At 43.0% G+C, this 22,232-nt stretch overlaps 1 protein-coding gene across 5 annotated transcripts in view; it reads left to right on the top strand.

Annotated features, from left to right (window-relative positions):
- Nucleotides 1–22,232, top strand: part of LOC311356636 (uncharacterized protein) — a 42,032-nt gene that overhangs the window by 15,203 nt on the left and 4,597 nt on the right. For 3 of the 5 annotated variants that reach the window (XM_084476429.1, XM_084476430.1, XM_084476427.1), the window contains exons 16-24: nucleotides 1,084–1,217; nucleotides 3,072–3,181; nucleotides 7,934–8,102; nucleotides 8,197–8,301; nucleotides 8,496–20,396; nucleotides 20,666–20,778; nucleotides 20,936–21,017; nucleotides 21,148–21,348; nucleotides 21,507–21,620. In XM_084476429.1, the coding sequence (XP_084332555.1) occupies nucleotides 1,084–1,217; nucleotides 3,072–3,181; nucleotides 7,934–8,102; nucleotides 8,197–8,301; nucleotides 8,496–20,396; nucleotides 20,666–20,778; nucleotides 20,936–21,017; nucleotides 21,148–21,348; nucleotides 21,507–21,620 (12,929 nt within the window). The remainder of the gene's footprint in view (nucleotides 1–1,083; nucleotides 1,218–3,071; nucleotides 3,182–7,933; nucleotides 8,103–8,196; nucleotides 8,302–8,495; nucleotides 20,397–20,665; nucleotides 20,779–20,935; nucleotides 21,018–21,147; nucleotides 21,349–21,506; nucleotides 21,621–22,232) is intronic. The other 2 variants (XM_084476431.1, XM_084476428.1) reach the window with 2 other exon arrangements.

Here is a 22,232-nt window from a genome sequence, read left to right as displayed (position 1 = left end):
TATTTTGGAACCCTATTATTTTGCTGTTTGGTTGACTTTAACCCTTCAAGATGGTGGGGTCACACCAGTATCTCCGTCGTGCGTGTGGGATTGTGGTCCATTGGTTTGTTTGGTGACATAACCCATCGTATTTCTGTTGGAATGGATTATCTTTGCGTTTCTTCAGAAATTCTCAGCTTTGTTGTGGTTGCTTTGGTCTTATTGGGACTTATTTGGACTACTAATTGTTAAAAGTGGTTCTGAGATTAACAGTCTAACATTACCGGCAATCTAATACTCCCCCTAGTGCAATAAGAGACATTGTATATCTCAATTATTCACCTCAGAACCATGAACCATTAAAGTTCTATCTTTAGAGTTAGTTTTGACCATGTGCATGCTGCCTGAGCTGGCTAGGAGAGGGTGATTAGCAGTGAAATGCTCTGAACTCTTAGATCAGGTAACCGTACCTGTAGAGACACCCCCCCCCCCCCCCTTGTGGTAAGTGTTTTTAGTTTTTTTTGTGTTCCTAATTGTTTTGCATGCCCTATGTCCTTCCCATTTCCTCTTGGCATCCTATTGCTCTTCTTGAGTTGTGCTTTGGCCTCTAGGATAGGCAACCAAAAACACTAAACAAAAGCAGTTGGTCATTTACTAAACTAACGCAGAGCATGTTCAAAACGTGCAGCTCCTTGGAGAACCACTCATCCATACAACTTCACAATTAGACACCGAACTCTGTTGGGTCCATACCAATACACTTGCCAAGTGCAAAGTAGATCAGATGAACGGTTGTAGAGAAAACCAAAGCACAGACACACCGATGTTCACCTTGTTCACCTTAGATGGGGTGTCCATCCAGACCTTTTTATGTTTTTTGGTTGCTTTGCCTTCCAGGCTTGGGATTGCACTGGAGGTTCTTCATTCTCAGGACTTTAACTCACTGGAAATCTTTCTTAAGATGAATTTCATCCTTTCACCTTTCCTATTCTCCTGTTGTATCACCGTCACATTAATATGAAGAATCCTTTATCTGCCAGCGTCTGGCCGTCCGTTAGGGTGCTGCTCCTCTAACCGCTCTCTGTGCTTCACTCTGGGCTCTAGGAGGGCTGCGGTCAGTCGTTGCAGAGTTGGAGCTGGAGAGGAACCAGCTCCAGGAGCAGATCCTGGGCCTGGAGGAGCACTGCCAGGACCTGGAGGACCGCCTGCAGCTCCAGGCCCGCATCGAGACGCTTCAGGTAAACAGGTCTTTAGGAGGCTCAGGTAGACAGGTCTTTAGGAGGCTCAGGTAGACAGGTCTTTAGGAGGCTCAGGTAGACAGGTCTTTAGGAGGCTCAGGTAGACAGGTCTTTAGGAGGCTCAGGTAGACAGGTCTTTAGGAGGCTCAGGTAGACAGGTCTTTAGGAGGCTCAGGTAGACAGGTCTTTAGGAGGCTCAGGTAGACAGGTCTTTAGGAGGCTCAGGTAGACAGGTCTTTGGGAGGCTCAGGTAGACAGGTCTTTGGGAGGCTCAGGTAGACAGGTCTTTGGGAGGCTCAGGTAGACAGGTCTTTAGGAGGCTCAGGTAGACAGGTCTTTAGGAGGCTCAGGTAGACAGGTCTTTAGGAGGCTCAGGTAGACAGGTCTTTAGGAGGCTCAGGTAGACAGGTCTTTAGGAGGCTCAGGTAGACAGGTCTTTAGGAGGCTCAGGTAGACAGGTCTTTAGGAGGCTCAGGTAGACAGGTCTTTAGGAGGCTCAGGTAGACAGGTCTTTAGGAGGCTCAGGTAGACAGGTCTTTGGGAGGCTCAGGTAGACAGGTCTTTGGGAGGCTCAGGTAGACAGGTCTTTGGGAGGCTCAGGTAGACAGGTCTTTGGGAGGCTCAGGTAGACAGGTCTTTGGGAGGCTCAGGTAGACAGGTCTTTGGGAGGCTCAGGTAGACAGGTCTTTGAGAGGCTCAGGTAGACAGGTCTTTGAGAGGCTCAGGTAGACAGGTCTTTGACAGGCTCAGGTAGACAGGTCTTTGAGAGGCTCAGGTAGACAGGTCTTTGACAGGCTCAGATAGACAGGTCTTTAGGAGGCTCAGGTAGACAGGTCTTTAGGAGGCTCAGGTAGACAGGTCCTAGAGACGCTCAGGTAGACAGGTCTTAGAGAGGCTCAGGTAGACAGGTCTTAGAGAGGCTCAGGTAGACAGGTCTTTGAGAGGCTCAGGTAGACAGGTCTTAGAGAGGCTCAGGTAGACAGGTCTTAGAGAGGCTCAGGTAGACAGGTCTTTGACAGGCTCAGGTAGACAGGTCTTTGACAGGCTCAGGTAGACAGGTCTTTGACAGGCTCAGGTAGACCGGTCTTTGAGTGGCTCAGGTAGACAGGTCTTTGACAGGCTCAGATAGACAGGTCTTTGAGAGGCTCAGGTAGACAGGTCTTTGAGGTAAACAGGTCTTTAAGACGCTCCAGGGGCCTCCTTATTTATTCACCCCATTGAATTTATCATCCGTCTTAAGGACGACCTTAAGGACGACCTTAGGGATGACCTTAGGGATGACTTTAAGGATGACCTTAGGGATGACCTTGCTTGGTCTCATTGTTAAACAGCCATGGCTGTTGATCACATCGTGTTTCTTTCAAGGTCTTCAAGGTGTGCGTTTGCATGTGCCCCCCTTGAGATTTAGGACTTTTAACAAACCCTTCTAACACAGGTGACGTTTGATGTAGGTGAAGATGTACTGCAATGTGGGCTCCCTCAGGTGTGTGTGTGTCTTTGTGTGTTTTTGTGTGCGCTGGAGAGCACCTCTTGCGGTGAAGGCTAATGGTTTGGTGTGCTTCTTTAATCTCATAGTAACCACAATGCTGCTCTCATGCAAAGTCCTGCCAAGGGTTCTCTGTTATAAAGAATTTACCTAGTGTGCTATGTGTACACAAGATATTGTAATACATAATCATTATACAATGCGTATAATATGTTGTGATAATTATTATAATTTTTTTATGAGACCATAGCTATACCATCAATTCTAACCAACAATGGGACAAAGAATTGTTTGGTTGTGTCTTTGAGTGCGTCTATGGTTGCTTGATTAAACCTCTCATAATGATCTTCCTTTGATGACCACTGCAGAATGAGTCTGAGAGACTGCAAGGACAGCTCGCCAACCTCCGAAGTCAACAGAGCAGAGATACGGAGAAACAACAGCTACTTGTTACCAGTCTAAATGAACAGCTAAAGGGGTAGGCTAACTATTCAGAGAGATTCCATGTCCTGATGTGGTTTTTGCAATGCATACATCATTGTTATCCAATGGCAAAAAGTTCATATCAAATATAATTATGCAATAATACTACTATCTTGACTTGTCAAGCAACACCCATAGTATAGGGTGGCCATATATGGTAATAATTACATTTCTTTTGATAGAATGGACAGTGCATTAAACATTACGGTTGTATTTCTTTGAAATATAATTTAAGATTAAATTTAACAAAAAAATATTGAAGTAAATCTGTCTCATCGGATTTTGAAAATGAAAAGCCATTGAATTTATAGCTCTGAATATTATGCATTGAAATAACAAATCAGATTTTTGTTCTTCTGAATTTAACTAAAGATTCAACGTTAATACATGCTAAATTCAGATGCAAAATTCTATGTATGAAATTCAGCGTTAATATCGGGGGACACAAGGAAGAGCAATCAATCCTAGATGCTAGCTCATGGTCAAGCAAGGAGAGCGAGCGGGTGTTACACCGAATTCTACGACCCACCCAGGGGGCGCTGTTGCACATTTTCTGCAACATGCACGAGTTTGAAGAGTAGACAGGCATGAAGTCGTTCACGTGCAGAAACATGCACATGCTTAAACTGTAACGTTTGTATCGTCAACATCACACGGAATGGTTGCATTCGTGACCGGGCGCACGTTAAGTGGCTGAAGTTAAGCGGTTGATATGCGTCTGTGGTGGCGTAATGAGATTACACAGAGCCCACAGTATTGCGCACTGAGTGGCTGTCGGGCGCCTCTTCCAGAGGCATGCCGTGCTTCCACTGGAGCTACAGGCTGCAGTTGTCACTGTGTGCACCTTGGATCGCCCCAAATGGGTGCCCTAATAAATTTGGCTCCTAACCCACTACAATTACCCTTACGCTTCATGCTAATTCAGCCAAGTCACTGAAATCACACACTTCACATACAGACATTAGTTCATACTTTGTTTCATAAACTGCAGTAAAAGGGTTAAAAAACAGTGTGCATTATAACAAAAACATAAATAAAACATAAAATCCGCCCCCCCCCTCACCTTGTTCTTAAACATGCTCAATAAATACATTTGATTTGATTAGAATTTTACAGACCCATACAATGGATAGGGCGTTTAGTACGGTCCACCATTGTTGCTTCTTTCCCCATAAAAAGCTACAGTGTTTAAGGACGTTGATTTATCTTTGAGCATTTCCTATTATAGGCTATACTGTGTAAAATGCTTAGAATTAACGTTTGTAACAAGAAAGAAAGAGCCATCATCACAGCCGTTGCCATTGGACTTGGCTATAACCTGCTCTGCACATGGCTATAACCTGCTCTGCACGCCTTCCAGCATCAGAGTCAGGTATCCAACGAGTGACCTTCTTATTCCCGCTCCCTTTCCTTGCTTGACCACGATCTCACATCTAGGATCGATTGCTCTTTTATACATTGACTTTTGCACATTGAATTTTTTTTAACGTTGAATATTAGATTTTGAATTTTTGAACATTGAAAAATAAAGGTGAAAATGATTTGTTAAATTTTAAAGAGTTAAATTCAGTGGCAAAAAAATCCAGAAACGTTATTTCAATGCATAAATATTCAGTGCTTAAAATTCAATGGCTTTTTATTTCCAAATCCGATGAGACAGATTTACTTCCATAAAAAACGGATAGCAAAAACAAAAAACAAAATCGTGCTATTTGTGACTGTACATTGAAGGGCATGGCCGTGGCGTGCTGTCAAAGTTGGCCATTTTGAATGGAATTCTTTCACTTTTTCGCCTTGTATTTCAACTAACTCCTCCTAGGGAATTTATCGCATCATTGATGTAGGGTTAATGAACATGTAATTCAGTTAAATGTGGTCTTACATGTTAATGTCAAAACAATCAGTAGGACACCACAGGGCACCTCTGCTTCTACAGATTACATAAATTCGCGAATTTTTTTTAAAACTGCGCTTTTTTAAAACTGCGCGCAGTGATGAACGGGACCTTGTGCTGGCTTGCGGCCTGCGTCACGTCACGTCTCGTAACATGTGGGCTGGCGAGATGTGCACATGTTAGGACCGCACGTGACGCAGCCGCAAGCCTGCACGAGGTCCCGTTCATCACTGCGCGCAGTTTTAAAAAAGCGCAGTTTTAAAAAAAATTCGCGAATTTATGTAATCTGTAGAAGCAGAGGTGCCCTGTGGTGTCCTACTGATTGTTTTGACATTAACATGTAAGACCACATTTAACTGAATTACATGTTCATTAACCCTACATCAATGATGCGATAAATTCCCTAGGAGGAGTTAGTTGAAATTGCGCGCAGTTTTAAAAAAGCACAGTTTTAAAAAGAATTCGCGAATTTATGTAATCTGTAGAAGCAGAGGTGCCCTGTGGTGTCCTACTGATTGTTTTGACATTAACATGTAAGACCACATTTAACTGAATTTAAAACTGCGCGCAGTGATGAACGGGACCTCGGGCCGGCTTGCGGCCGCATCACGTGCCGTCCTAACATGTGTGCTGGCAAGATGTGCACATGTTAGGACCGCACGTGACGCAGCCGCAAGCCGGTAAGAGGTCCCGTTCATCACTGCGCGCAGTTTTAAAAAAGCGCAGTTTTAAAAAAAAATTGCGCCGGCTTGCGGCTGCGTCACGTGCCGTCGTAACATGTGTGCTGGCAAGATGTGCACGTTAGGACCGCACGTGACGCAGCCGCAAGCCGGCACGAGGTCCCGTTCATCACTGCGCGCAGTTTTAAAAAAGCGCAGTTTTAAAAAGAATTCGCGAATTTATGTAATCTGTAGAAGCAGAGGTGCCCTGTGGTGTCCTACTGATTGTTTTGACATTAACATGTAAGACCACATTTAACTGAATTACATGTTCATTAACCCTACATCAATGATCCGATGAATTCCCTAGGAGGAGTTAGTTGAAATACAAGGCGAAAAAGTGAAAGAATTCCATTCAAAATGGCCAACTTTGACAGCACGCCACGGCCATGCCCTTCAACGTACAGTCACAAATAACACGATTTTGGTTCAGCACCACTTCATGACTGTACTGACTAATTGTGAAGCAGATCCGATAAATACCCTAGGAGGAGTTCGTTCAAATACAAGGGGAAAAAAGCGAAAATAAGACCACGGAATTCAAAACGGCCAACTTTGACGGCACGCCACGGCCACGCCCTTCAACGTACAATCACAAATAGCACGGCGTTGGTTCAGCACCATTTTTTGACTGTACTAACCAATTTGGAAGCAGATGCGATAAATTCCCTAGGAGGAGTTTGTTCAAATACAATGCGACGGAATTCAAAAATGGCCAACTTTAACGGCATGCCACGGACACGCCCTTCAACGTACAGTCACAAATAGCACGATTTTGGTTTAGCACCACTTCATGACTGTACTGACCAATTTTGAAGCAGATCCAATAAATTCCCTAGGAGGAGTTCATTCAAATACAAGGCAAAAAAGTGAAAAAAATTCAAAATGGCCGCCGAGAGTGAAAATGAAAAAATTAAAATTTCCGACTTCCGGTGGGGTTTGGAGCATGGGTCCAAGAGGCTTTTCTGTAGGTATTGGCACGTTATACGTGCCTACCGATTTCCATACATATTGGTGAAACGTGGCTCAGGGGCTGCTTTTTAAAGTTCCTGTAGGGGGCGCTACACACATGAGAAACACAAATTTTGGTATGTGAGCTAGAGGCACCAGTCTACACGTGCGCTGTGAATTTCATATTCATAACTACTACGGTCTCCGCAGAGTGATCGACCCTCCTCTGGCGGCCATGTTGTTTTTTAAATCGACTTAATTTTTGGTGAGCAGTTAGAACTTTGGTACCTAACGGCCATTGAGTTGGTCCCGCTCAAATCAAACATTGCGTCTATGAACTGTGGCTATTTTAGTAACGGGCCACGCCCACTTCGATGCCACGCCCCATTTGAAAAATTGTTGACTTATTCTTGTTCAGAATTTGATCATGAACAACTTTAGTAGAGAGGTCCAACACCATAGGAGTCCAATTAATGTAGATATGTGCAATTTACTATTTTTGGGGTGAAAAACACACCCCTTTTTGAACTCAATGGCTCATGGGTACTTTGAAATTTATCCTACAGACTAATCCTTATGTCAGATTTAAGATAATGGGCCATAGATGATATGTGCCAAAGGAATTTTGTCAAAGTCGAAAAACCTGGGATCCTTGGAGAATTTACTGTTTTTAACTAAATTCAAAATGGCGGAAAATCTGGCTACCGGAAGTGCTAAGTTAAATTTGTTCATTATGAGGATTTGCATATGTGTGCAAAGTTTCATGAGTTTAGGTCCAACCGGTGACGAGTTATGCTTGTGCAAACGTTGAAATTTTGGCATAGTTGGTATAGCGCCACCTAGGGGCGAATGTGAATTTGAGGGCTAGAATATCAAATTTTTCACCAGTCCCACAAAATGTGCCAAATAAAAATGAGTTTTCGAATATGTGCAGGGGGGGAAAAATGCAGTCGAAGATGAGGGAAAATAATAATAAGAAGAAGAATAAACATGAGGGTTTCAATAGGGACCTTGCCATGTTTGGCTCGGTCCCTAATAATCACGAGGGTTTCAATAGGGACCTTGCCATGTTTGGCTCGGTCCCTAATAAACACGAGGGTTTCAATAGGGACCTTGCCATGTTTGGCTCGGTCCCTAATTATAAAATATGTTCAAAACGTGCCATTTGTTTTGTTTCTCCAAGTCTGAGTGACACTCAGGAGTGCCTGGAGAGCTCACTGATCGAGAAGGAGAACACTCTCGCCCTGACCTCCGAGAAACTCGAGCTCATCAGCAGTCTGCGGGAAAGCTTAAGGGAGAAGGAGATCCACCTCAAAGAGGTGTCTGATAAAGTCCTTCACGCTGAGCACAATGTAAGCACACACACACAGCCGATGGGGGGGGATGACCATGGTGGGGGGGGACGGTGAGGATTATGACTATGTGGTTGTTTTGTTCTCCCTATAGCTCATGGAAATGACCCAAAAATCCAGTGGGTTTGAGAAACAGTCTTTGCAATTAAAAGCAGAGGTTGTAGACCTCTCTCAGAAGCTCAGTCTCTTAAAGGATAAGGTATGTTCCCTTTTAAATATACATTGTGCTGTGTTGTATCCAAATAACACGTTTAAACGTGCTCTTGGACTGACTACTCCTCAAGACGTTTAGTAATATGTATTAAGACTTAACCATCACTGACTACTCCTCAAGATGTATAGTAATATGTATTAAGACCATCACTGACCACGGTTCCTGTTCCCTCCTAAAAGACTCAGAAACAAGAAGCTGCCATAGAAACCTTCCAGACGGAGCTGGAGCAGACCAACGAAGAGCTGGACAAACTGAACACCAGCCACTTGGAGGAGAGGGCTCAGCTCATTCAGGACCTCCAAGGCTGTGAGAGGGAAATCGATAATCTCAAAGATATCCTGATCGACAAGGAGAAGGAGTTATCAAGCCTGTCCGGTAGCATGCTGGAATATACCGATCAGATCTCAGCCCTGAAGAAGGAGGTCAGGGTGAAGGAGGAGGACCTAGCTCACACTGAAAAGGCTCTGAGCAAGGCAGAGAGTGATGGGCACAACCTCAGAGACGCTCAGGACTCGGACCAGCAATCCCTTAATGTCAACATCACAGAGTTGTTGGAGAAGCTGAAGGGCACGGAGACGGAGCTGATCAAGGCTCGGGAGGAACTGACCAAGCAGGGCGCAGAAAACAGAAAAATCATTCAGGGCCTCAAAGAGGATCTACAGAAACAGGTTGTGAGCCATAACAGTCATGTAGCTGGATGTGAAACCCACATCTCCTCCCTGAAGGAACAGGTGGTCCAGTCAGCCTGTACACTACAGAAGGAGTCAGAAAGAATCCTCATGCAGCTCAAAGACAAAGATTCTTGCAATGATAAACTTAAACAGCAGCTCCTAGATCAAGATCAGGTGTTTGACCAAGAACTCAAATCCCTCAAAGAAGAACGTAACAATCTATCAGCAGATGTGGCAAAGCACAGGATTGATATGCAAAAACTGTCTGAACAGCTAGAGGAACAGTTAGAGAGACAAGAGCAATTGAAAAAGGTCACACAAGAAAAGGTTGAATCAATAACCATTTTAGAGGACCAACTTAAAGCTAACCAGGAACAAGCTGAAGTTGAAAAACACAAATTCAACACCGAATTACAAGCCAGAGAATCTGAAAATTTAAAGTTAGGAAAAGAACTAGAAAGTAAATCAGAAAATATCTCCAAACTTAAGAACCTCCTAAAAAACACCAAAGCTGAGAAACAGCAGCTGCAGGGCAAACTAAAGGAATTGATTAAGGATCTTGATTCACAAAAGAAGAATGTAGAAGAATTCAGTGAAAAATTAAAATGTGCTCTTCAGCTAAACTCAAATCTAGAGGACCAAGTGAATTACCTGATCGATGAGAAGGCGAGACTTGAAACACAAGTAACGGTGACAGGCAAAAGCCTTTCTGAACTTGAGAGGGATCTGCAAATGAAAATAATTGACTTTGAAAAACAGAATTCTGAGAAGAGCAAAATGATTCAAGTCCTTCAAAGAGACAAAGAGGGGTTGAGTGTTCAAACACAGGAATTGAACAGGGTCCTTGAGCAAAGTTCTCAGTCCATTTCAGAAACTCTGCTAGAGAAAACCAACAAATGTAATCATCTCAACCAATTGCTTAGCGCTAAGGAGAAAGAGGTAACCCTGCTAAAAGAAAACATTAAAAGTGTATCATCTCAGGTTGAGGAGCTCCAGAATGGCATCAAGGAGAGAGAGCAGACCCTTGTTGATCTCAGGGTGGTATTATTCACCCAGCAAAACCAGCACAGTGAACTGACAGAAACGCGGTCTCTTCTTCAGGAACAGCACTTATCCCTGAAGGCTGATCTTGTTGAGAAAGAAGTATTTTTAACACAAAAAGAGGAGGAGTGCACCATGTTGCAGAATGATATTGTCCAAAAGACCTTGGTTATATCAAATGACCATGCAGAGGTTGAAGCACTTCGAGTACAATGCTCAAACCTCCAACAGCAAATTGCAGACAAAGATGATGTGTTGAAAAATGTAACACAAGAATGTAAGGAATACAAAGAGAATCTTGTTAGGAGGGATAAAAAGCTGACTTTGCTTACCAACAAACTCTCTGCCATTGAGGTTAATGTCACAAAGCTAGAATATGAAAAGGCAGAAACAAAGACAAGCCTAGACAACTTTGATTCTGAGAACAATGGACTGAGAAAAGAGCTTGAACATAAACAAGTAGAAATGTCTGGTTTCCATGGTCACATCCAAGCACTTACAGAGCAAAATCACCAACTGCGTGCTGCTTATGAAATCAGGGAAAAGGAGCTTGCTCAGCAAATACAGGTAGCATATGAACTAGATGGAAGACTAAAGGGGGCTCTTGAGCAGAACTCAAATTTAAGCCTTGAAGTGGTCAATCTCTCAGAGGAAAGTCAACAACTTAAAGAAGATTTGGCACAGAATATTCAGTCATTCTCTGAAGTTGCATCTGAGAGGAATTTGCTTCAAGAGAAAATTCTAGGGCTAGAAATGCAAAATTCTGAAAATCGCAAAATAATAGAAGGACTCTTGAAAAAGAAAGACGATCTTGCATTGGCAACAGTTGAATTAAACAATGTTCTTGAGCAAAACAAACAGACCCATGCTGAAGGTTTGCTGCTTAAATCAACTGAATGTAAGAATCTCTCAGACACATTAAGGGCGAAGGAAGATGAAGCTGCAGCTTTACAAGAACAATTGGACCGTTTGACAACACAAGTGAATCATCTCAACCTTTCAATGACTGAAAAGGAAACTATCTTGTCTGAGCAATGTGCTAACATGGGAGCTCAGAACGATCAAATGATGCAACTTCAGGAAACTTTGTCTCTTCTTCAAGAACAAGGTTCTGCTCTGAAGTCAGGGTTGATGGAGAAAGACACGATGTATCAGCAGAAAGCTGAGGAATGTTCTGCTTTTCAGAAAGAGTTGATTCTGCAGAAAGATACTGTATCCAAGATACAGGGCAAGGCTGCGTCACTAAGGGAGGAATGTTTGGAGCTACATCGACAAATGGAAGAAAAGGAACAGTTTTTGAGAAATGTATCACATGACCTTAGAAATCACAAAGATGAACTGAACATACAGAATGAATTGGTGGCATCGCTCACCAATCAGCTTGGTGTGATGACTGAGGATTCAGGAAAGACAGACATTGAAATAAATAACCTCAGATCTGCTGTTGAAACTGTTTCAACAGAAAACCAGCAACTTGTACATGAAGTCAATCAGAGGAAAACAGAGGTTGAACATTTCAGGAACAATATTCAAGCTCTGAATCAACAGAATGCACTATTAAATTCAGAGAATCAGAAAACATTGGTTGAGCAGTCCAAATTACTTGAAAATGTCTCAAATCTCAAAGAGACAGTCTCTAATATGGAAAACCAGGTGTCTAACTTGACAGAAGAACTAAAAACGGCATGCTCAATTAGGGAAAGTCTTAGTTTGACTGTCCAAGAAAAAGAAGACTCTCTTAAACAGCAGGGGTATTTCCTTCAGCAGTTGCAAGCAAAGTCTGTAGAGACTGAGGGCCAGACGAGCCAGAAGTCCCTGGTCATCACCCAGCTTCAGACTCAGATTCAGAACCTTCAGCAGTGTTTGGAAAATAAAGAGACCGCATTGCAACAGAATGAAAAAGACCTTTGTTTGACCAAGACAGAATCGACTGGTGAAAAGACAAAACTTCAAAATGAGATTGATATAAATGTAGAGACCATAGCAAGAATCAAGGGAGAATTGAGCGATGCAGTGGGAAAGAACACTGAACTTGGCAGTCGGTTAGCTGATCAAGAGATTCAAATGAAAATGACAGTTGATAAAAATTGCAATTTAGGTTCACAAGTGACCAAATTTGAAGATTCCATTGTAATCCTGAGAAATCAGGTTGACACTCTAACCTCAGAGTCCTCTGTGTTAAAAGCCACTCTGAAGGAAAAGGAAAACGTTATACTTGAATTTCAGAAGACTTCATTGGCAGCCAGTGAAAACTTTAACTCAAAATTGTTCGCCAAAGAAACTGAATGTGGAAGCCTGAAAGAGCAGCTTTCACACGTTCAAGAATCTCTTGCAAAGCTCAACAACAGTCTCCAAGCACACATGTCTGAAATACAAAGTCTAAAAGAAACAATTAAAGAAAAAGAATCCCTTCTTTTAGTCCAGACTAAGTCTCTTGAGGAGATGCAAACAAAAGCAGAAGATATGACCCTTATCAGGGCTCAGTTCATGCAGAGTACTGAGTTGGTATCACAGTTACAGAGTCAGGTTCAGCTGTTATCCACAGAGTCTGCACATTTCAGCAAGTCTGAAGAAGAGAAGCAAAGTGCCTTTAGCAGCCTCCAAGATGAATATGCAAAACTCTCAGAGGAGATACAACATGCCAGAAATCAACTGACCATAAGAACTGGCGAAGTAGCAAGTCTTTCAAAGGCCCTTGATGACAGTAATGCTGCTCTGGCTGCAGAGGGTAGTGTAGAGATCCTTAGAAAAGAGTATTTGTCAACCAAGGAAGAACTTCAGAGAACTCTAGAGCTAAATTCTAGTTTGTCCAAACAAAATGAAGAAGCCGTCTCTAGGTACCAAACAAACACATCATCGTTGACAATGGAGATGGAGAGTCTGAAATCCAAACATGTTCAGGTAGAAGTACAGATGAAGCTGCTGACAGAAAACCTTGAGCAGAGAGAAATGGACCTTCATGCAATAAACAGCGAGTACACAGGCCAGGCCAAACAGATGACCCACCTGGTTTCTAAACTTCCGAGGCTGGAGGAGCAAAATAAAAGACTGCATGAGGAAATCGGTTCATTGAAAGAAGAACACCAGATCCATATCAGTTCCATCAATAATGAAAAGATTAGATTGAAGGAGGAAATTAACACATTTGTTGCAGAGAAGGAGACACTGGAGCAAAGGCATGTTGAACATACAAGGTCCACACAGGAGGAGCTGCAGCAGCTGACCAGCAACATGAATGAAACCATGGAGAAAGCCAAGTCCGAAAAGGAGAAGCTCCAAGCCAAGGTTAGTGTCAAAGCCAAAGAAATCTTTGAATTAAAATCAAACATTCTTAAAGTAGAGCAAATTCTACAAGATTCTGAGAAAGAGTGGCTATTAGTTCTGGATAGAGAATCAAAAGATAAGAATGATCTTTCTGAGCAGTTGAAAAGTGTTGAAAATGAAATTCATTCTAAAGATTTTAAAGTTAGTGCATTGAAACAAGACTTAGACAATTTGCAAGCAAAGTTGTCAGATGCAGCATCTGCAATCCAAATGGGTTCTGAACAGCTTAAGGCTAAAGAGCTGGAGGCATCAGCATCAAGACTACAACTGGAAAATATATTGGCTTCTGTCCAGGAGAAGGAGAATGAGAACAATCACTTGCAACAGGTATTGGAAGATGTGGAAAGGGAGATGGAAAAACTGAAAATAAGCAAAGTCAATGCTGACAATGATCTATCTGTTTTGTCACAAAGCATGTCTGAGAGATTGGCAGCATCATCTGAAGAAGAGTTATCTTTAAAGGTCAGATTAAAAGAGCTGCAAGAGAGCCATCTCTTCGAGTTAGAATCGTTAAAGGGCCAGCTAGATGGAGCTCTAGTGCAACTGCAGAAGGCGCAATATAAGCTTGAAGAAGGGGAAAAGAGACATAATGAAGCATACAAACAGATCAATGCCTTACAAGTAGAAGTGAACCATCTGCAAGCACAGCGCCACAGTGCCTGTGATAAGGAGAAGGAGGCCATTGCTCATCAATCCTCTCTGCGCCATGAGTTGCAAGCAAAGGCTGAACAGAGTGAGTGTATGAGCATTCAGATCAGTCAGCAGAAGGAGCTACTGGCCGGGCTCAGCCAGCAGCTGAAGGACAAAGATCTGGCTATCGCTCAGGTTATAGAATCTGCTTCCAATGAAAGGATCAAACTTGCAGAAGAAAATGGTAGTCTACAAAAACAATTGCAAAGCATGGAGCAGGAGTACAGAAGCCTAATGAAAAAGCAAGAGGATAAGTTACAACAGTTGGAAGAGCATATTTTATTGTCTAAAAAAGACATTGAATCGAAGATCTTGGACAATAGTGAGCTGAATGAAGAAAATGATCATGTCAAAGCGGAAAATAGAAAACTATCCAAAGATAAAGATGCAATTAAGAAGAAGCTTCAAGCCGCTCTCCTTTTAAGAAAGGATCTAATGAAAAGGCTTGAGCAGTATGAAAAGCAAAAAGAAGAAAATGGAAACACAGAAGAGGTATCAGTTGTACAACAAAGGTTGCAAGAAATTACATCGCAAGCACAGGTTACAATAAGACAGTATGAAGAAAATATTTTGCTGCTGGAAAACAAAATCCTAGACAAAGAAAATTGTATTTCCCTACTGGAAAGAGAGAAACATATTCTTGTGGGAAGTTTCCAGACAAATAAACAGACTTTAGAGGCTGCATTGAATGATAAAGAACATTGTTTGACAGAAACATTGCTTAGACTCAATGAAAAGACCTCCCTCCTCACAGAACTGCAGACAAGTATTTCAGAAAAAGAGCTTGCTACTCAAAATGACAGACATGACTTTCAGGAAAAAATACAATATCTTGAGTATGAGATGAGAAGAAGTGAAGATATTTTGAAGCAGAAGTCTGATTCCATTTTCGTTTTTCAAAATGAACTTGCACAAATTAAACAAGAAAAAGCAGTGCTGCAGAAAAAGGCCCAAGCTGCTTTAATTGCCTGTAAAGAAACATTAAAGAAGTCTCAAGAGAATGAAAATAAGTTGGTTCAAGAACTATCTAAGCTGAAGGATGAATTCAAGGCTCTCATTGAACAACATGCTCAGCAGACCAATGACCTTAATGATCTCCAGTTAAAGTTTGAACATCAGAGCATAGAACTGGATAACATCGGTGCCATTTCTGTGTCTCGCTTACACAAGTTAGAGATTTTGAAACAGCTTGTTGAAGAGAGAGATAAAACTTTAAGAGACCTACAAATTTCCCTTGCTGAAAATAACCCAGGCCAATCACTTTCAAACTTGCATTCAGACCTTGAAGCTGTAAGGGCAAACTTGGAGACAATGTCATCTGAAGTGAGGAGTAAAAATGAGTCTCTTTTAGTCTTTGAGCAGAGTTCACAGGAATTGCTTTTAAAACTTAAACTGGTTGAAAATGATTTGGAAGAAGCTAATATGAAGATCAAAGGGCAAACAGAAGAGTTGGATAAATATCAGCATGCCCTTCAAGTAGAAAAATCTGGCAGTCAGCAAGAGAAACAAAAATTAATAGGTGACCACCAAGCCTTTGAAAGCAAGGTGGTTGTCTCACAGGCTGCCACTGAGGAGACACTGCGGTGTTCAGATGCTATTGCAAATGAGCATAGGATATTACTAGAAGAGAAAAAGGGTTTCCTTGAGCAAATACGCAAGTTGAAAGCAAATCTACAGACAGCAGTTGAGTCAGTGTCTCAAAAATCTTTAGAGATCCAACGTATTCAAAGCACATTAGCAGAAACACAACTGAAACTTAATGAGGAAAAAGATGTCTTGGCTAAGGAGCTTGAAAAGGCACAATTGTATAGTATGGAGAAGGAAAGTAGCAAGATGCATACGGGATTGTTGCAACAAGAGAAAGAAAATGCCTTCAGGATTGTTAATGTGCTTCAGAATGAGGTTGCACCATTAAAAAGTAAACTAAGTGATGCTGAGGAACCAAATTACCAGTTTAATCAGAACATCCCCATTCAACACGATGACAGTCTTCAGCAGGATGTTATTTGCAAAGAGGAGGTTCAGTCTTTGGACACATTACCTGAACAGCTTAAAGCGAAACTTAAGGAGAGAGATGATGCTTTGTTCATTGCTCAGTCTCTGATTACAGAAAAGGAAGAACTCATTGCCTCCCTTGAACACCAGCTGCAGCGACAAATTCATCTCCATGAATTGGCTATGGAGAAAATGAGAACCCAAGTAGATCAGCTTCAGAAGTCTGAACATGTTTTCTCTAAAGATGTTGTTCAGGAGAATATTAGTAAAACTACTCTGCTAACACGAAAGCTCCAAGCAGCCTTGGTCTCAAGGAAGGACCTCATGAGGCAGAACTCTACACTTAAAGATCAGTTGGAAACAATGAAGGTCAAATGTGAAGAAGAGGTGGGCAAAACGTTATCATTAGAGTCGACAGTGGGAAACCTAAAACAACAAAATATAGACATTGAAAATGTGGTGTCTTCTCTAGGCGCGGAGAAGGACAGGCTCATTACAGAAGTTGAGTGCATACTAAATGATAACCACAATCTGTCAGCGGCCTGTGAAAGCCTTAAGCGGACCATTGAAAATATCACACAACAAAAGCAAGCATTTTCATGCCAGCTTGAGTCACTTAAAGATTCTCAAACAGAGGAACTATCTGAATGGAAGTCTAAACATGCAGAGCTCAAACAAGACTATGAGACTCTTTTCCAAGCTTATGAAAATGGAAGTAGTGAAATGGATAAGATGAGACTGCTTCTGGAGGGGGGGTTAAGAGAGAGGCAAGAGGCACTCGTACAATTGCATCAACTTGAATCTGAGCGGGAGGGCTTAGAGATGCAGGCTCGAGATGTTGGAGAGGAAAATGTTAGAATTAAAGAAAAAATGCGAAAATTTGCTAAAGCAAAGCAGAACATGATTGATGAGTTGGAGAAGGAGAATCAGAACATTAGGAAGCAATTGTTTGAATTTGATCAAAAACATGAATTCAATATTGATTTGACCGTTAAAATGCAACAATTAGAAGAAAAAATCAGGAGCCTCCAAGAGTCCGTAAAGGTTAGAGAAGAAGAGCTTACAGAGGTTCATTCAGAGAGTGTCAAAATGTCAGAAGAGCTAAAAGAAGCCAACTCCTTATTAGAAAAGTTTCAGTTTGATTCCAAGTCCTTCAAAAACATGCAATTTAAACTTGATGAAGCACTCAGTTTGAACAATTCACTAACTGTCCAGATTCAGACTCAGAATACTGAACTTGGGGTTCAACAGCAAATTAATGACTTGTTGCAAAAGGAGAAACAGAGTCTTTTGTCAAAAATTTCCCAAATTGAGAATGAACATGAATTGCATTTGGGAGACAAGGATAACAGAATAAAAGACCTCCAAGACATTCGTAATGACCACAGCCAAGAGATGATCTGCCTTCGTGAGAAGGTGAGAATCTTGGAGGATGACAAATCTCTTTTGCAAGAGGAACTGGAAAACGTTCAAGAGATTTCTGGAAAGGTGAAAAATGAAAATGAATATTTGGAAACTATGCTTCTTAAGAACTCCGAAAGAATGGCCGAATTGACAGAGTCAGTCAATGTTTTGCAAACTCAAAATAAGCAGATATCCTCCCAACTAGGTGTTAGTAAGAAAAATGCTTCTCAGGTTTGCCAAGAAAAGGAGCAACAACAATTACGATTAGTCAAAGAATTTGAGGAAAAACTCAAAACGGCTCAGAGAGGCAGTGTAGGCTCCAAAAGCATCAGGAGGGAACTTCAGGAGCTCCTCAAGGAAAAGCACCAAGAAGTGAATCAGCTCCAACAGGACTGTATCAAATACCAGGAACGATTTTTGGACTTGGAAAAGGCCTTGAAAGCCTCACAAGTTGGATGTGAACAGCTGAAAAAAGAACTAAAGAACAGTTCAGAGAAAGGTTCATATTTAGAAGACAGAAGTGAAAACCTTGATAAGGAGCTGATGACATACAAAATCCTTCTCCAGAAGGCTAATGAAAGCGTCAGGAGACTTCAAAGTGAAAAAGAACAGCTAGTTCTGGAAACGGCTGAGAAAAGTAAAAAGGCAGATCAGGTCATGCATGAAAACATTCCACAAAACATGTACATGGAGCGAGATGCAGTTCTACAGAGAAGAATAGATGAACTTCAGGGATTAAAAGAAAAAGAAACTCAAATGCTCATTGAGTTGGGACAGCAAATGGACTCCAAAGATCTGGAGATCATGACTCTCAGGCAAGAAGCAGATACTAATATGGCCAAGTTGGCCGCCCTGTCGTCTGATCCTCATGGGGCAGATGCCTCAAAGCAGTGGAACAATATTTTCCAAAAAGCATTGCATGAGAAAGATAGCCAGCTGCTGGAGCAAGGCTTTGTGATCAAACAATTTCTTGAGGACATGAGGACAAAAGATGGAGAGATCAGCGAGTTGCGGATGTTAAAGTCCAAGCTAGAAAGGGGACACAATGAATATTCAGTTGCAGCCGCTGCACACCAGCGTCAAATTTTTGTTCTAGGCGTCAGTAATACTGAACTCAATGAAACAGTGGAAATAATGAACATGCACCTAACCAAATGTAAAGCTCAAGTTGAACAGCTAGAACAGGACAAAAGCAAACTGAACAGAGAGCTTGCCGACAAGGAAGATGTTGGATCTCAAAGGCTACTCAGTATCCAACAACTGGAGAAGATTAGCTCTGATCTAGAGGCACAGCTTTACACATTCCAGTCTGAGAAGGACACATTTAAGGCTGACTTTGAGAAACAAGAGACAATCTCTCTTCAGCTGAAAAAGCTTCTACAGAATAAAGATGCAGAGATCTCCTCCTTGTTATCGTGCAGAGATGGCCAGATGTCAGGCTATCTAGAACAACTCCAAGCCAATCATCGTGCTCAAATAGCAGGCTATGAGGACCGCGTCACATCTTTATATTCTGAAAGGGACCGGGCTGACAAAGAGACCAGAAGGATTGAGAACATGGTGAGAGGGCTGCAGCTGAAACTGGACAGGTTGACTCAAGAGAAAGAGAATGTTGATGAGAAAATGGCTTCATTCAGGAACTCCATGATATCATTGCAGACTGAGCGGGAGCGGTTGATATCTGAGTACAGAATGCTAGAGGAGAAGAATCAGTTGGTGCTAAGAGACAGAGATGGCTCTGCCAATGGGGACCTCAGTGCAACCAAAGGAATGAAACATGAAATAAGGAAACTTCTGCATCAGATGGATGACCTGAACTCTGAGAACGCCATGCTCAGGGCGCAGTTGGTTCGCTATAGAAAGGACTTGAATCAAGTGCTGTCACTCAAGGACAACCAGTTAAAGGAACTGCTCAAAAGGCAGCAAGATATGATAAAAAATCTGGAGATCCAAAAAGCTGTCGAAGAAAAGCAGCACAGAGACTCAATATTAGAACTTCAAAATGAACAGGAAACAAGCAATTCATTAAGAGCAGAGTCATCTAATCTTAAATCTCAGGTCTCAAATCAGGAAGCAGACATATTGGCCCTGAAAAAGGAGCGAGCGGAGACCAATGAAGGCAAGGTGATTTGTGATTTGCAGCAGGTTGTGGCCTCAAAAGCCAGTGAATGTAATGGCATACAGCAAAGACTTTCTGCCCAGAAACTCTTAACAGACGAGTTGAAGAATAAACTTCAGCAGCTCGAAAGTGACACTGACAAAAAACTGTCCGAAGCCGAGGATAAATACAACGGTGAGTTGGACACGTTCGAGCGAGAGGTGCAGCTGATGAGAAATGAGCGGGAAACCGCAGATCAAAGGGTGCAGGAACTGGCCAGAGATTTGCTTCAAACAGAACAGCTTTTATCAGACTCCCACAGTCAAAGCAAAGATTTAACCGCTAAGAATGAGTCCCTGGGAAAAGCCATGGCTGCTTTGCAGAATGATCGCGACGTGCTTATTGAGGACTTTAAAACCCTGCAGAAGAGATATGACAGTGAACTCAGAGAGACTCGGGCCTCCCTGACCAAGGCTGAGCACGGCCTCCAGGACGCTGCCTCGGAGTTAGCCGTGTTCACCAAAGAGAAGTACGTCCTCGTTCACAAAGTGAACGCCTTGACCAGCAATAACACGCAATCGGAGCTCAACACTTTGGTGGACGAGCTCTCCAAAGCTCTGTCGGAGAAGGAAGGTGAGCTGCAGAGAGTCAGCCTGGAGAACAACACCTTCAGTAAGCAGATGTCTGCCTTCTCCAAGTCCATGGCCAGCCTCCAGAACGACCGGGAGAGGCTGATGGGCGAGCTGGTGGGGGCAAAGAGAGGGTTTGAGTCCAGGCAAGGGCCGGTTGTTTCCTACGGGCCGGACGAACCGAATAGAAGCCGCATTGAAATCTTTCAAAATGAGAGGGACGGGCTGGTGAGTTGGCGGCTGTGAATCCATTGGTTGTCTTGTCTTTTCTCTGGGCCATTGGCTGTGCATTTTTCTTACTGCATGCAGGGTTGGAGTCTCATAGCTTCTTCATGCCACTGCTTTGACTTGCATTGTTTTTCATTTCATATATCTCTTTTGTTCATTTGAAACAAATGACTAAAGAGATATGAGTGTCAATTCAGTTGCTGTTCACTCTTTCCTCCATTGGATTACTGTTACCAGACCCCTAAAGCTGTTCCTCTGGTTGGTTGCAGGAGGTCCGTCTGAAGGTTCTTGATCTCCAGAAGGCCTTGGAGGAGGAGCAGGCCTGCAGACACCTCACAGAGCAGGACCTCCGCAGCTCCCAACTCCAGCTCGCTGAGATGAGGTAAGCTGGTTTTTAGCAATATAGATTTCATTAAATATCTATTGCCAAGTCATATATTTAAACCTAAATGCGGATGGCGTATCAAAACTCTTAAAGATAATGTCTTCTGTATCCCTGCGGGTCCTAAGTGTGTGTTGAAAGGCCTGTTCTGTTGTAGGTCTGAAAACAGCAGGCTGCAGAGTGAAGTCCTGAGGCAGAACCAGGAGGCCAACAAGGTGACCCCCAAGCAGCCCCTCAAAGTAGGGTTCACCTGCCCCTACTAACAATAATATTAATAACTTCTATGATGTGTATAAACGTAGAGCTGACGGTACCCATGGTACCGAGACATGGGCTAACCCAGGTGGTCGTGTTCTGGTCTTCCTGAAGGAGACGTTGGCACTGGTGGGAGGGGGCCAGCAGGAGGAGACGGGGGTGGGAGGGGGCCAGCAGGAGGAGACAGGGGTGGGAGGGGGCCAGCAGGAGGTGAAGCAGCTGCAGGCCGAGAGGATCCAGATCCACCGAGAACTGCAGCGTTGTCTGGTGGAGATCCAGCAGAGGGACCAGTACTACCAGCAGCTCAACCACCAGGTACACACACACACAGACAGAGGGTCAAGTACTACCAGCAGCTCAACCACCAGGTACACACACACACAGACAAGTACTACTAGCTCTGTTAATAGAGATGTGTGTTCTCCTCCAGGAGGAGCAGGGCTCTGTTAATAGAGATGTGTGTTCTCCTCCAGCTCCAGCAGGCCCTGGAGGAGAGGGGCTCTCTGGCCGGTCAGCTCCGCGCCGTCTCGCAGTCGCTGCGTGACTCCCAGCAGCACTGCCGCTGGCTGGAGGCCCAGCCCGCCCCGGTGAGGCTGGTGGAATGCCAGAGAGGAAACAGGAGCTTTAGCGTGTGTCCCTCTGTTAGTTCATGGCTGGTTGAATTAGACTCTATCTAAATGAGAGCCAAACCCTAAATCCTTTAGGTGGAATGTCATTAAATCATCCTATGGTTCCATCCTGGTCCAAATCTCCACTTCAATGCACAACGTTTTAAAATTGTAGGATGTAAATAAGAACCTGAATCTGTGTTGAACTCCATAACTTAAACTGTTATGGAAGGGTTGACCTACCAGGTAGCTAGGTGATGAAGGGGTGAAGTGTTAATGTATTGGAGCTAGTTTAGACAGCTGTACAGATGAACCTTCATACAAAGGAGAGTCGATGTTCTGGAAGATGCTGTGGGGCCATATAGGGGCATTTCTAGACCAAGAGCTTTGCTGGGGCACAGGCCCCCAACTCCCAACATTTTGAATTAGTTTGATGTGATTTCCTGTATTCTGGTGCATTTTGGGCATGGCCAAGGGCTCCCTGACCCCTTGGGTCCATCCTCCCTCCTATTCTGAATAGTTTTACGTCTAGCCTCCATCATGTCGTCATCTGTTTCTTGCCTGTCTCTCTCCTCCTCCTCTTCTTCCCCC

The sequence above is a fragment of the Micromesistius poutassou genome (assembly GCF_964030765.1).
Source record: "Micromesistius poutassou genome assembly, chromosome: 12".
Classification (NCBI taxonomy): Eukaryota; Metazoa; Chordata; class Actinopteri; order Gadiformes; family Gadidae; genus Micromesistius; species Micromesistius poutassou.
Note: the sequence above shows the minus strand (reverse complement) of the source record. Positions and strands in the feature narration are given on the sequence as shown.